Below are 12,197 nucleotides of genomic sequence, written 5' to 3'. Positions count from 1 at the left end.
AGCTGTTGGGGGGGCCGTGAAGCTGTCGGGGGGGGCTGTGTAGCTCTTGGGAGGGGCCGTGTAGCTGTCAGGGGTGCTTGCCGGGCGGTGTCTGGCTGTCGAGGGGGTGGCGCATGTGCAGGTGAGTCAGTGCTGGGACCGTCTTCCTTACCGTGCTAGGCAGCACGTCCTGGGACTGACTCACCTTGAAAATGGACGTCGTGCCTTCGACCCCTCCAGCTGTCTCACCCCGCCCCTGCCCGCCCATCGCCTGCGTCCTGGAGGTCAGATTCGCGTCAGGGTCCACGCGTAAGTGGGACGGTAGAGTGTCTCTGACACACGCACTCAGCCACACACCCTCGGTCCGCACGTGCCCTCGCACAGGGCTCGCCAGCTGCGTTTCAGGCTGAGCAGTGTCCCCTGTGCACAAACACCATGGCGTCCTGTCCGTTGTCCGTGGCGGGCACTCGGTCATTGCCGCGTCCTGGCTGCTGTGATGAGCGCGGCCGTGGACGCGGAAGCAGATGCCGCTTTGGGCAGCGATGTCCTTTGCTTCCTTCGGATGCGCACGCGGAGTGGAGTGGACAGTGGCATTGCTGGGTCGTAAGGCGGCTCCATCTCTACTTGTCTAAGGAACTTCGTGCTGTTTTCTGTGGCGGCTGCACACGAAAAATAATAAACGTGTAAAAGACAAAACAAAAAGCAAGAATTTGAAAAGATGCTTCTTTTCACATTCTACGTAAGGTTCAGAGATGCCGGTTGTCCACATCCAGTGTCGTCTGTGTCGTCCCTGCCTCTGTCACTGCTTCCAGGCTGGCTTTGGGACACGAGGTCAGGGGCTGGGCCTGAAGCCGGTCTGCTCGCTGTGCGTCTTCAGTGCCACCCCGCCCACCCCCTGCTTTCTGTGTGTGCGTCGCTGCTCTGCGGGCTGCGCTGCTGAGGACCGGGGTCTGCAGACCAGGGCCCCCTCCCCGCTCCGCAGGCCGGCCGGTCGCGCGGTCAGCTCGGGTTGAAGCAGCAGGGTCTAATCTGGAGGGCTTTGCTTCTTTGGAAAAGTCATGAGTTTTTCTGGGTGACACTAAAGTTTGGCCGGAGTATTGAGGGATGGGACTGCGGCATCTTGTCAGGGAGGACACAGGGTGCCTGCGGGCGGGGTGACCTACCTCACAGATCCGAGGGTGGGCGGGGTGCGCCCTGATCTCGCCGGAGATAAAAAGAGGAGAGAGAAATCACACAACGAACGTCGACGACAGCAACACGCTAAGACGCCCAGAAAGGGGACCCCCCGGGGACGGGGCGCGGGGTCTGGCCGAGGGGCCCCTTGGAGATCGGGGCAGGAGAGACGGGTGTCGAAGCAGGGATTCGGGCGCCCCAAAGGGAGGACACACGGGGTCGGCATCGCCGGCTCTGCCCGCATGTCGCCCGCACACCAGGACCCCCCGAAGCCCTGGCGCGCCCTCCTGGGCCAGGCGCACGTGCCGTGAGGCCGGCAGGTCCCGACGTGTGAAGGTGGGTGCGTCAGGGACGTGCGGGTCAGTGTGTGCGACGGGGAAGAGCCACAGCCAGCACCTCTGTCCAGGGCCGACAAAGGGGCTGGCGTCTGGGCGTGGCAGCCGGGACGTGGCCGCACAGCTCGGGGTGGACCTGGTCGGCGGATCTGTGCAGAGTGGACGTTGATGGAGCGCTCGCCGAGCCCCGGGCTGCGGGAGGCCTCCCCACGCGCCGGGCCACTGCGCCTCCGGGCGGCTCCGGCTTGAGGGCTAACCTGCCCTGGGTCGCAGGGCGGGCGTCCCTCCTGGGCGGCGGTCGGCACACTCTGGCCTGTAGGCCAAAGTCATGGTCTAAGAATTGTTTTTACATTTCTAACATGGTTCTTAAGAAATCAAGAACAACGTTCTGTTACAAATGATGATCACGTGAAATTCAAGCGCGTGTGCCCAGAACCAGAGCCTTGCTGTGGCCCCGTCACGAGCTGCCCATGACGGAGCAGCGGCCAAAGGACTGGTGGCTCCGGCACACCTGCCTGGCCTGCCGTCCATGGTTTGGCCTTTCGCAGAAAGGGCTCGCCCACCTCCACCTTGACCGCAGCTCTGGCCCCTGCCTGTCAGCTGCTGATGGTACCGGCCAGCACTTCTGCCACCGCTGGGCACTGGTCGAGGCGCGTACAGCCAGGCAGTGACGGCCCTCTGCATCACGTGTCATCGTTGCCCCTTTGACGTGAGAAATGAGGCATCAGAGGTGCCTGTCCTCCCAGGGGCCTGCACGGGGCAGACGCGGAAAGGCAGGGTGGAGAGCGCGGTGACTGTCCCTCTGTCACACAGGAAGCTGCCCCCACGGTGCTGCCCACTGCTCTCAAGAGCATCCGGTGACAGCACTTTCATGGAGATGCGTTGTCACGTCATGTGTCCCACAGGTGAGGCCCATTCCAGCCTGGCCACACCGGGTCCCCTGCCAGCTGGCACCCCCTGTCCTGGGCGGCCACTCCCACCCAGCTGTGCTGCTGAGGGCCCCTCAGTGACGCCCTCTGGGGAAGCGGAGACGCGTCCCAGAAGGGGGGGCGCGATCTCGGGGTGCTGCTTTTCCTTCTCCTTGGGAGGCCCTGCCTTCGGGGCTGAGGGCCAGCGTGGGGCGCTTCCGGAAGGCTCCGAGCGCCTTTGCCCCCACGCGCTCCCCTCCGCGTGTCTTCCCGTGCTGGACGGCCCCGTTCCCGCTCATCCCACCGGAAGATGCCCGTGGAGTGCACCGTGACGAAAGCGGCCTCACTTAGTTTCCGTGGATGATGTTTCTATTCCTGTAAATGTGCACCTCCTTTTAGAAATTAGACAACGCAGAGAATCCGCAGACATCTGCGTCGGGGGTGAGGAAGCTGCTGCGTGCGTCGGCCTGGGCCACGGGGGGAAGACGCACACCTGGGAAACGAAGACGAAGCGTTTTAAAGCCCTTCTCGCGGCTGGTGAGAAGCCTGCGTTTCCTGACGCTCTGCCCTGCCGTGGGCCCGTGAGGCAAGCGGCTCCTCCAGGGGGGGTGGCTGGGGCCGCGTGGGGACAGCCCCCGGCCAGGCAGGAATAGAAACCAGCTCTGAGATGAGAAGAAGGGGGTGGGGTTAGGACAGGAAATGGGCCACACCAGGTCACGGAAGCAGCGGAAAGCGCGGGACCTTTGAGCAGTGCGGGTCGCAGCTCCGCCTCCGTCTGCAGACAGGGTGTGGGGGCGCGGCCCCCCGTGCACCCTCACATTCCTCACTTACGTGGCTTTTGCCCCACAGCGGCAGAGTCGAGTAGTTACAGCAGGGAGCAAACGGCCCTGCCAGGTCTTAAATATTCACTCTGGTCCCACCGGGGTGCAGTGGGCGTGACTGCGAACCCCGTTTCAGTGCCGCTTTCCCTCCCTTTCGCCCCGGGTGGCGTAACTGTCTCAGGCCTGGACGGCCACCGCCCTGCGGGACCAGGAGATGGCAGTGTCATCCCTGCTGGCCAGAGCGGCCTGCGAGGACAGCTTGCCCCGAGGAGCTCAGTGCCACATAAAATTCAGGAACAAAGGCTCAGAACTGACGGCCCCCGTCCAGGCTCTGCGTGGGGCGAGGCGGCCAGAGCCACTTGCTCCCGTCCTGGAGGGCTGTCCGTGGCGTCGCACGTTTGGCGGGGGATCAGGAGACGCTGGCGTGGTGTGACCGAGCGCGGTACATGGGACTCAGGGCCCCGGCGCCTCCCGAGGCTGCGGGAGCAGAGGGCGAGGTGCCCGTCCCTCACGTGCCTTCTGCACCCGCCATTTCAAAGCTAACGCTGTGGCCGATGGAGCCGGTGCCGCGACACGGTGGCCCAGGCGTCCCCTTGCGATCCGCACACGCGCACACACTTCAAGCTGGACGTCGTGTTCACGGCTGTCACCGCGCCCACGCGGTGACGTGCCGGCCGTCTTCCCAGGGATGGTGCCGTGGCCCCCGTGCTGCCTGTGGGAGCTGGTGCGCGGTGCAGGCTGCAGAGCTCTGTGCCTGCGGTTTGACTGAACCCAGCCCCAGGCTGTGCACCCCCTCGGCCCCTGGATAAAAGGGGTGATAAACATCGTCACGACACTGGGAGCCCAGTCACGGGGAGGGGCGGGCCAGCGCGGTGCCTCGATGGTCGTGGATGATGGGTTTTTGGTGTTAAAAACTCCTGTATTTCAAATGTTGCACAGAGTCGGCCTAGTGGCCTGAGCTGTGGGCTCCCAGCGAGTGCGTGGAGACGGCACAGACCCCCGCCCCGCCCCGCCCTCGCTGTCTCCCGGGAGCACCGGGGCTTCGGCATCCACACGCGGGGGGAGTGGGGGGCCACCCCAGGGCCTGCGGAAGCCGCGGGGCAGACTCAGTGTTTTCCTGGGGGGGGTCTCTCGAAGCGTCTTTGTATCGGAGGAACATGCCCAGGAGGCAGCACGTCCTGATCCTGCAGCTCAGTCTCAGCGGGGGACGCACGACACGTGCAGCTCTCTGGAGCGGACACTTTAATCGCACGTTTGTGCCAAAGTGAGTACAGGTGACCGGCTGGGCGCCTGACGTCTGCCAGTAAAGCGGGACCTCAGTGACTCCCCGAGCTGTGCGCGGGTCCCTGCAGCCTGTCACTGGAGACGCCGTGGGGCACGCACGTCCCCAAGGAACAAAGCAGGGGTCTTCCGTGCCGTTTGGTGACAGAGCTGGAGGAGAAATGAGCAGGCAGGATGAAGAAGGGACCAGCGGCACGTTTAATGCCCGGTGTTAATCACTGTCACGTGCCCGTGACGAGCCTGAGGGTGAGGACGCGGCTCACTGGGCACCGAGATCCAGGGCTGTGACAGGGCCCCGACATCCGTCCTCGCAGTCACTGCTCAGACACCGCTGTGACGGCTCCCCGTTTCCTGTTGTTCGGGGGCAGGCGACCTTACAAAGGCTCATTCTTCTTGTATTTCTAATGGACTGAGCACCCTGACTTCATGCCGTGTCCTGTGGATGGCACCCGGCGTGGGTGGGGACGGGGGGGCATGGCTGCGGAGCCCTGTCGGTTGTAGAGGAAAAGCAATCCAAGTGGAATTTGGAACGAATTGCCATCACGTGGCCGTGCTTTGCAGCATGCTCCTGTGACCTGGGCTGTTGCAAACTGCTTGGTGTGCTGGGTGGTGACACGTGTGACCATTACGGACTTTCCCTCACTGAATGCACCGGGCGCGACCCAAGTCATCAGTCGTCTGGCAGACGAAACACAAAGTTTCCACACAGGGTCAACTTCTGTGCTGCTTTCACACGGGGTCGCCAGTGGGCTGTGGCCACCTGGGCACCCGAGGGAAGCTGGGGCTTCCCGCTGCCTCCCTCGCTCAGTGACCCTCAGACAGGGGACTGTCACAGGGTGCCACTGTTTCCACTGCAAGCGACACCTTCCCACCTGCTCCACCCTTCGTGCGGGTGGCTATTAATCGTAAACTCGGGTGACAGCTAGAGGTGTGGAAAGGGTGTTAAAACCGCTCCTGTGTGATGCGGGGCCGTGGGCCTCTGGCAGTTCTTTGTTTAGCTGTTTACTTACTCCTCAAATATTTTTTTCTTCAAAGATCTAATAAGTCTGCCTGAGAGACCAGGGCAGCCACTTTTTATAAGGCGACCAGATATTAACCTGAAGATTAATAAAGTCATGCGGTGTCCTGGGGCTGTGGGGTGTGCGCGCCTCTTTTTTTCTGACAGAGGAAAGTGGCTTCTGGTTCCAGGGGGGCTTTATTGAGCTGTGACCGGAGGCTCGAGGCTTCGTAATTTGTGCACGAGAAGCGCCGTCTCCGTTGCTGGTGCAGCGTCTGCTGGGTGTCTCGTCGGCGGCAAACATTCGCTCCAGAAGCAGAAGGCTGGGCTCTCGCCCCTTCCGGGGGCACCGGGACGCTCATTCTGGGCCAGCGTGACCCTCTGGGGGCTTTATACCTGCCCCGCCCCCGGGCCCCAAACTACATCCTACGAGCGTGGTTTTCTCAGCACATACGGGACACAGAAGGAAAAGCTGCCCCCGGTCCCTGGTCCCCGGTCGCCTGAAAACTAAGTATTTGTGTCTATTTATTTTTTCTTGCGGCCAAACTAGTACAGAAACGTACAAGAGTGACTCAAACAAGTATGGAAAGGGGCCGTGCAGGTGTCTGGGGAAAGCACCTGTCGCGGTGAGTAGGCTCACGCGTGTCAGCTGCAGGGGCTGCAAAAGGCAGGGGAGATACAGATTGTGTGGGGACCAGAGCTTCAGGACACGGCACGACATGGAGGACACGTGGCCCTTAGGGAGGTCGGTGGCCCCTCTCACACCCACTGCCCCTCCGAGGGGAGACCCTGTTCCTGGGGTCCCGCAGCTTCTGCCTCCTGCTTTCGGGGTGTTAAAACAGCGTTGCCATGGTGACGGTGGGCCTCAGTTCACACTGTTCCTTGTGTCCTGTCCTGGAGTCGCAGGCCAGGTTGTTCTTGCTGCCCCCACAGAGGACAACGTGTGTCCCCTCCCAGCCGGGCACCCAGAACATCAGGCTCGGCCACGCGACCTGCTTTGGCTATTTCAGTGGCCAAACGTGTCATTTCCTACTGGACTTTTTACGGTAGCGGTCCCCAACCTGTCTGGCACAGGGACCGGGGCTCCTGTGAGCATCTAACCCCTGAGGACCTGAGATGGAGCTGAGGTGGTGACGCCGGCGCTGGGGAGCGGCCGCAGACGCAGATGGAGCTTCGCTCGCTGGCCGGCCGCTCACCTCCTGCCGTGTGGCCCGGCTCCTGGCAGCCCAGGGACCAGGACCGTGCACGGCCCGGGGGTGGGACCCCTGCTTTATGAGGCAGTGTATGTTTCTCCATTGCTGCTTTTCTCCTTCCACGGGACCGGGCCCATCCCGCCGGCCAGGGTCCCCGAGCGCAGGCGACGTGGGGCGGAGCAGCCGCCGGGGAGGAGAGCTCTTCGGTGCTGCGCACTCAGCGTGCCGTTCCCGGAGCCGGCGCCGCACGGTTGAACCCGCCTCGCCCGGCGGGGAGCCTTACAAGGCTGTGAGGGTCAAGCGTCTGGGACTCGCTGACGTACGTGAAAATAAGGCGGCAGGTAGCAATTTTGGTGACCACTCTGGGTCCACGTCCACTACAGTAGCTGGAGACAGACCGGTCGGCATGCAGATGTGGCACATGTGGGAGAGACACCCAGACCTCACAGACGTAGCTCGGGGTGTGAGCTGTCTCAATCATTTTGATTATTGTGTGGATTACATGTCGAAATGATACCTTCTGAACTTATCAGGAATAATCAAATGCAAGAGTCGCATGAATTTTGTTTGTTTCTTTTTACTTTTTTAATGGGCTCCTAATGGTTTTAAGGTTCACGTGTGGGTCAGACAGCCCTGCTCTGGGCTGCAGGTCACAGACCCGGGTCCTGCCGCGGCCTCGCCAGTGACCCCCGCGAGCCTGTGTGGACGGTGCTGGTGTAAACATGAGGCTCCCTCTTGCTTTACAACGTGCTCGTGTTTTCCGCCGGGGAGCGGGAGTCGGTTAGTCCCATGACTTTCAAATGCCTCGGGAACGTGGAACCTTGGAGTCCGAGGGAGGGGAACTGCTGGGCCGCTTTGCTCTGACGCGGAGCCCACCTCCCGCGTCCCCGCTTGCCCAGGGGGCAGGGGCGGGGGGCAGGGGCGGTCTCGCTCGGCTGCTGCCCTGCGCGCGCCGCTCACCGCCCGAGAAAACGCGAAGGCCCCGCGCTAATGGCCGTGTTGGGATGTTCCTCCGGGGCCATTCATCTTCATTGATTCTTTTGACACTCGTGTGGGGCGCAGGAAAGCGGACGCCCTGGGGACTACAGATTAGCCCTCTTCGTGCCGGCTCAGTTTATTATCTCGATGGCTGATCCATGGTCATTTGGAAAATGTCCGTCTTACCAGTTTAAAACACTTTTATGTGAAAACGTCCCTCGATTTTCACTAGGCCTCCAAAATCATCTACATAGATTTGTTTTACAGAGTCTGGATCCTCTGGGAGTTTTCTTCACGTGTGTGAAGTAGCTGCAAAGAGTTGCAGCGTCATTAATACCGTGAGGCTGTAGATCTAACAGCCTCGAACTGTGGTGTCACTTTGCGTGGTGCACAGTACACTGCGAAGCCGCCAGCTTTACACTCTGACCCGAGTGCCGGACACCACCCGCCTCGTGGCCGTCATCCTACCCCAAGAAGGGCGCCTCGCCTCGCGTCTGTCAGCAGGGCCTTAGCGAAGAGGAGGAGCGTGCGTCCTGTCCCCACGGGAAGGGACGGAAGGCCCGGCTGCCCTCCAAACGAAGCACGACCCCAGGAACAGCAGTTTAAATGCAACCGAAGCCACCTCTCTCCTGTGTAAACGAGGGCCTGAGGCAGGCACCCAGGGCTGGTGAGGCCTCCCAGGCCCCAGGGGCTCAGCTTCCTGTGCTCCTGCTTCTCCACAGTCCTCTGCCTCATGGCTCACAATGGCTGCCTGAACTCCCTCCATCGCGGTCATGTGCCCATCGGCAGAAAAGAGGAAGGAAGGAAAAAAAGGGTCCACTGATAGCCTTTTAAAATGGCTTTCCGGAAGTGGCACATACACCTCCGCTTACGCACGACTGGCCAACACTTAGCCATTTGATTGCCAGGGACATTGTGGGGTACTGCTTTGATCTGAGCAGCCACGTGTTTGCTAAAAATTAGAGTTTATATTAATAGGAAGAAGGAGAGAGAAGATGTTAGGTAAAGAACTAGTATTCTCTTCTGTATCATCTTGCATTAATAATCCTTAGAAAATTTGGGGGGCTTTATTTTGTAATACCTGATTGGTTCTTGATTCTAAACCAGCGAGGGAGATGGTGTTAGCTCCGTTTCTCAGATAAGAAGCTGAAGTCCGGCTGCTGTGTTTCTACTAACTCAAGGTCATACTGATAATGGCTGTAATCGCTGTGAACGTTGGGTGTGCAGGCCGACTTAATTTCGGTCCCTCCAAAACCCGACGAGCTGGCTCTATTATACCCCAGCTTTACCCCCGAGGAAGTGTTGCATAACTTGCCCAAGGTCCCAGGCAGCTCAACAGATAGAAGGCAGGCCTGGCAGTGGAACACAGCCGTCTGCCCCAACCACGCTCCCGTGCGAGGCTGTGCGGGTCCGGCTTGTCGGAGCAGGAAGGGCCGACGGAGCTCGGGAGGGACGGACCCTCGGGAGTCCCCTTGCTGTGGAAGCAGCCGGCCAAGTACTTTGATCTGATCGTCACAGGAAAAGGCAGAGAGAAAGGAGGCCGCACAGGCCTTGGCCGCCAGACCCCGCTCCCCGGCTTCCGCCGGTGTTGCACGAAGTGCTTCTACGTGGGGTTTGCTGAAATCCTCGTTAGGCGCCTCAAATATTTATGGCTGTTTGAGTTTGGTTCGCTGCCATAATGCGTTCGTACATTAAGCGGTTTTTACGCTGTCAGGCCTCCCCATCCATCACGCCGGCCTGTTTCCAGCACGTCCAGCGACCAGAGCCACATGCCCTAATGTCTCCTTTGGCTGTTTCATCAAATGGCTCATAAACTGATGACTATTACTGTATTAGGAAGGCACATCGCGGTCCTCGGATGGCGTGTTGACATGCTTGCGTTTCTTTTTCTCAAGAGAAATGATGATTAAAGCGGAACAGTCTTTTGCAGGAGGACATTTTATAACCATTTCAGCCTGATGAAATTCAAACGGGGACCGTCCGGCCTCCGACAAAGGCTGAGTGGGCGAGTCACTGCCAGTGAGCGACTGAGACCCCTGCTTCTCTCTTCTTCGCAGGGAGCTGGGAGGGGGCGAGACATTTGCCGAGTGTCTCTCTGGGTGACCAAATCCACCTACCCGCTCTTTGGACAATCACTAGCCTGAAGGATGTTTTGGTTCCCTTTGTGAATTAGACAGAACAGCACTCGGCTGCTTCCTCCCCCTCAGGGGCTCCCCGCCGGCCTCTGGCAGGACCTGTGCTGTCCCCGCAGCGAGGAGGCACAGTGCTGGCTCACTCACCCCCGAAGCCTCGGTGCAGCACACGAGGCAGCCCCCCGCAGACGCTGGCACTCTGCTTGGGGATGGGCGAGCCGGACGGGCCGCGGGAGCCATCAGCAGTGCTGTGGTCGGAAGCGCTGTGTGAGGGTCCGATGTCGTGCTGCCTGCAAGAGACTCCCTTGAGCTCTGAGGACACACACAGGCTTGCAGTGAAGGGGTGGGAAATGACATTCCAAGCAGATGGTGACCAAAGAAAGCAGAGGTCGCTATATTTACATCAGGCAAAGTAGACTTTCAGCCAAAAATGGTCGCAAGAGACAAAGAAGGTCATTCTATAATGACAAAGGGTCGACTCATCAAGAAGATATGACAATTGTAAATTTCTGTGTGCCCAGCACCAGAGCACCTAGATACATAAAGCAGATTCTAACAGAACCAAGAGGAGAAGTAAATGGAAATACGATAATAGTTGGGAGCTTTAATATCCCACGCTCAACAATGAGTAGATCATCCAGACAGAGAATCAATAAGCAAACAGCAAATTTGAACAACACTAGAGAGCAAATAAATCTATCAGACATTCCATCCAACAGCAGCAAAATACACATTCTTCTCAGCTGCACATGGAACATTTTCTAGGATCGGTCATAGGCTGGGTCACAAAACAAATCTCAACAAATTCAAGAGGAGAGAAATTATATCAAGTATCATTTCTGAACACACGATATGAACCTAGACATCGATAACAGGAGGAAAGCTGGAAAATTCACAAATACGTTGGAATTAAATAATGCTTCTGAATAACCGATGGCTTGAAGAAGAAATCAAAAGTGTAATTTTTTAAATCTTGAGAAATCAAAATGGCAACAATATACCAAAACTTATGAGATACAGCAAAAGCTGTCCTGAGAGGAATGTGTGTAGCTATAAACACATCGAGAAACAAGAAAGACCTCAAATAAGCAACCTAACTTTACACCTCAAAGGACTCGATAAGGACGAAAAACTAAGCCCAAAGTTAGCAGGAGGAAGAGAATAATAAACATTAGAGCAGAAATAAACAAATAGAGAATGGGAAAACAATAGCAAAGATGAACAAAATTAAGAGTTGGTTCTTTGAAAAGACGAACAAAAGAGACAAACCTTTAGCTAGACTAATCGAGAAGAAGAAAGGACTCAGGTAGATATAAAATTATAAGAGGACACATGATAACAGATAACACAGAAACACAACGGACCGAAAGAGACGGCTACGAATAATTACGTACCAATAAATGGGACAATCTAGAAGAAATGGATCAATTCCTAGAAACATATGCCACCTACTAAGAGTGAATCATGAAGAAGCCGAAAATCTGAATAGGCCAGTAAGGCGAGGACGTCGAATCAGTGATCACAAACCTTCAACAGGGAAAAGCCCAGAACCAGATGGTTTCACAGCAAAAGGGAGCACATGGGATGATATCAGATTAAAAATCTGTGTACGGAAAAAATAATCAACGAAATTAAAAGAGAACTTATGGGACGAGAGGAAATATTTGCAAATTACATATCTGATAAGGGATTAATATCCAAAAATACATAAGGAACTCATACAACTCAATAGCAAAATAATAAATAATATGATTAAAAGATGAGCAAAGATCCTTGACATATATTTTTCGAAAGGAGACATGCAGATGGCCAACAGGTGCATGAAAAGATGTCTGGCATCACTAGTATTTGGGAAAAAGCAAACCAAACCACAATGAGATCTCGCCTCCCACCTGTCAGAATGGCCATCGTCAGAATGGGCAAACGAGTGTTGGGGTGTGGAGAAGCTGGCACCCTTGTGCCTCGGTGGGAACGTGAGTTAGTGCAGCCGCCATGGAAAACGAGACAGTATGGGGTCTTCTCGCATTAACAATATGACTACCGCACACTCCAGCAGTCTCCCTGCTGGGTATTATTTATCTGAAGGAAACGAAGTCACTTCCTGGGAGAGGTATGGGCGCCCCGTGTCCGCTGAGGCAGATTCACGGCAGCCGAGACGTGGAAGCAGCCCGTGTCCATCAGCGGACGACTGGCTCACGAAGAGGTGGAGCCCGCGCCCAGCAGATTATTCTCCGGGCATAAAAACTCCGGCCATTCGTGACAAGACGAAGGAGGCGCGAAGCTAGGCTGAGCGACATACGCCAGACAGAGGAACGCGAACTCTGTGATCTCGGTCATTTGTGGGAACTGAAAAGGACCCTCGCAGACGCAGGCCCAGAGTCGATGGCGGTTGAGCTGGGG

General features: G+C 57.5%; 1 protein-coding gene across 1 annotated transcript in view; it reads right to left on the bottom strand.

Annotated features, from left to right (window-relative positions):
- LOC102897264 (E3 ubiquitin-protein ligase PDZRN3) overlaps window positions 1–12,197 on the bottom strand; it is a 96,743-nt gene that overhangs the window by 2,961 nt on the left and 81,585 nt on the right. Inside the window, exons 12-14 of the mRNA XM_025044835.1 lie at window positions 11,995–12,191; window positions 11,250–11,324; window positions 9,945–10,045 (exon numbers count right to left, since the gene is read on the bottom strand). Coding sequence (XP_024900603.1) covers window positions 9,945–10,045; window positions 11,250–11,324; window positions 11,995–12,191 — 373 coding nt within the window. The remainder of the gene's footprint in view (window positions 1–9,944; window positions 10,046–11,249; window positions 11,325–11,994; window positions 12,192–12,197) is intronic.

The sequence above is a fragment of the Pteropus alecto genome, unplaced genomic scaffold, assembly GCF_000325575.1.
Source record: "Pteropus alecto unplaced genomic scaffold, ASM32557v1 scaffold53, whole genome shotgun sequence".
Taxonomy (NCBI): Eukaryota; Metazoa; Chordata; class Mammalia; order Chiroptera; family Pteropodidae; genus Pteropus; species Pteropus alecto.
The sequence above is the reverse complement of the archived record's forward strand: the minus strand, read 5'-3'. Positions and strand labels throughout refer to the sequence as shown.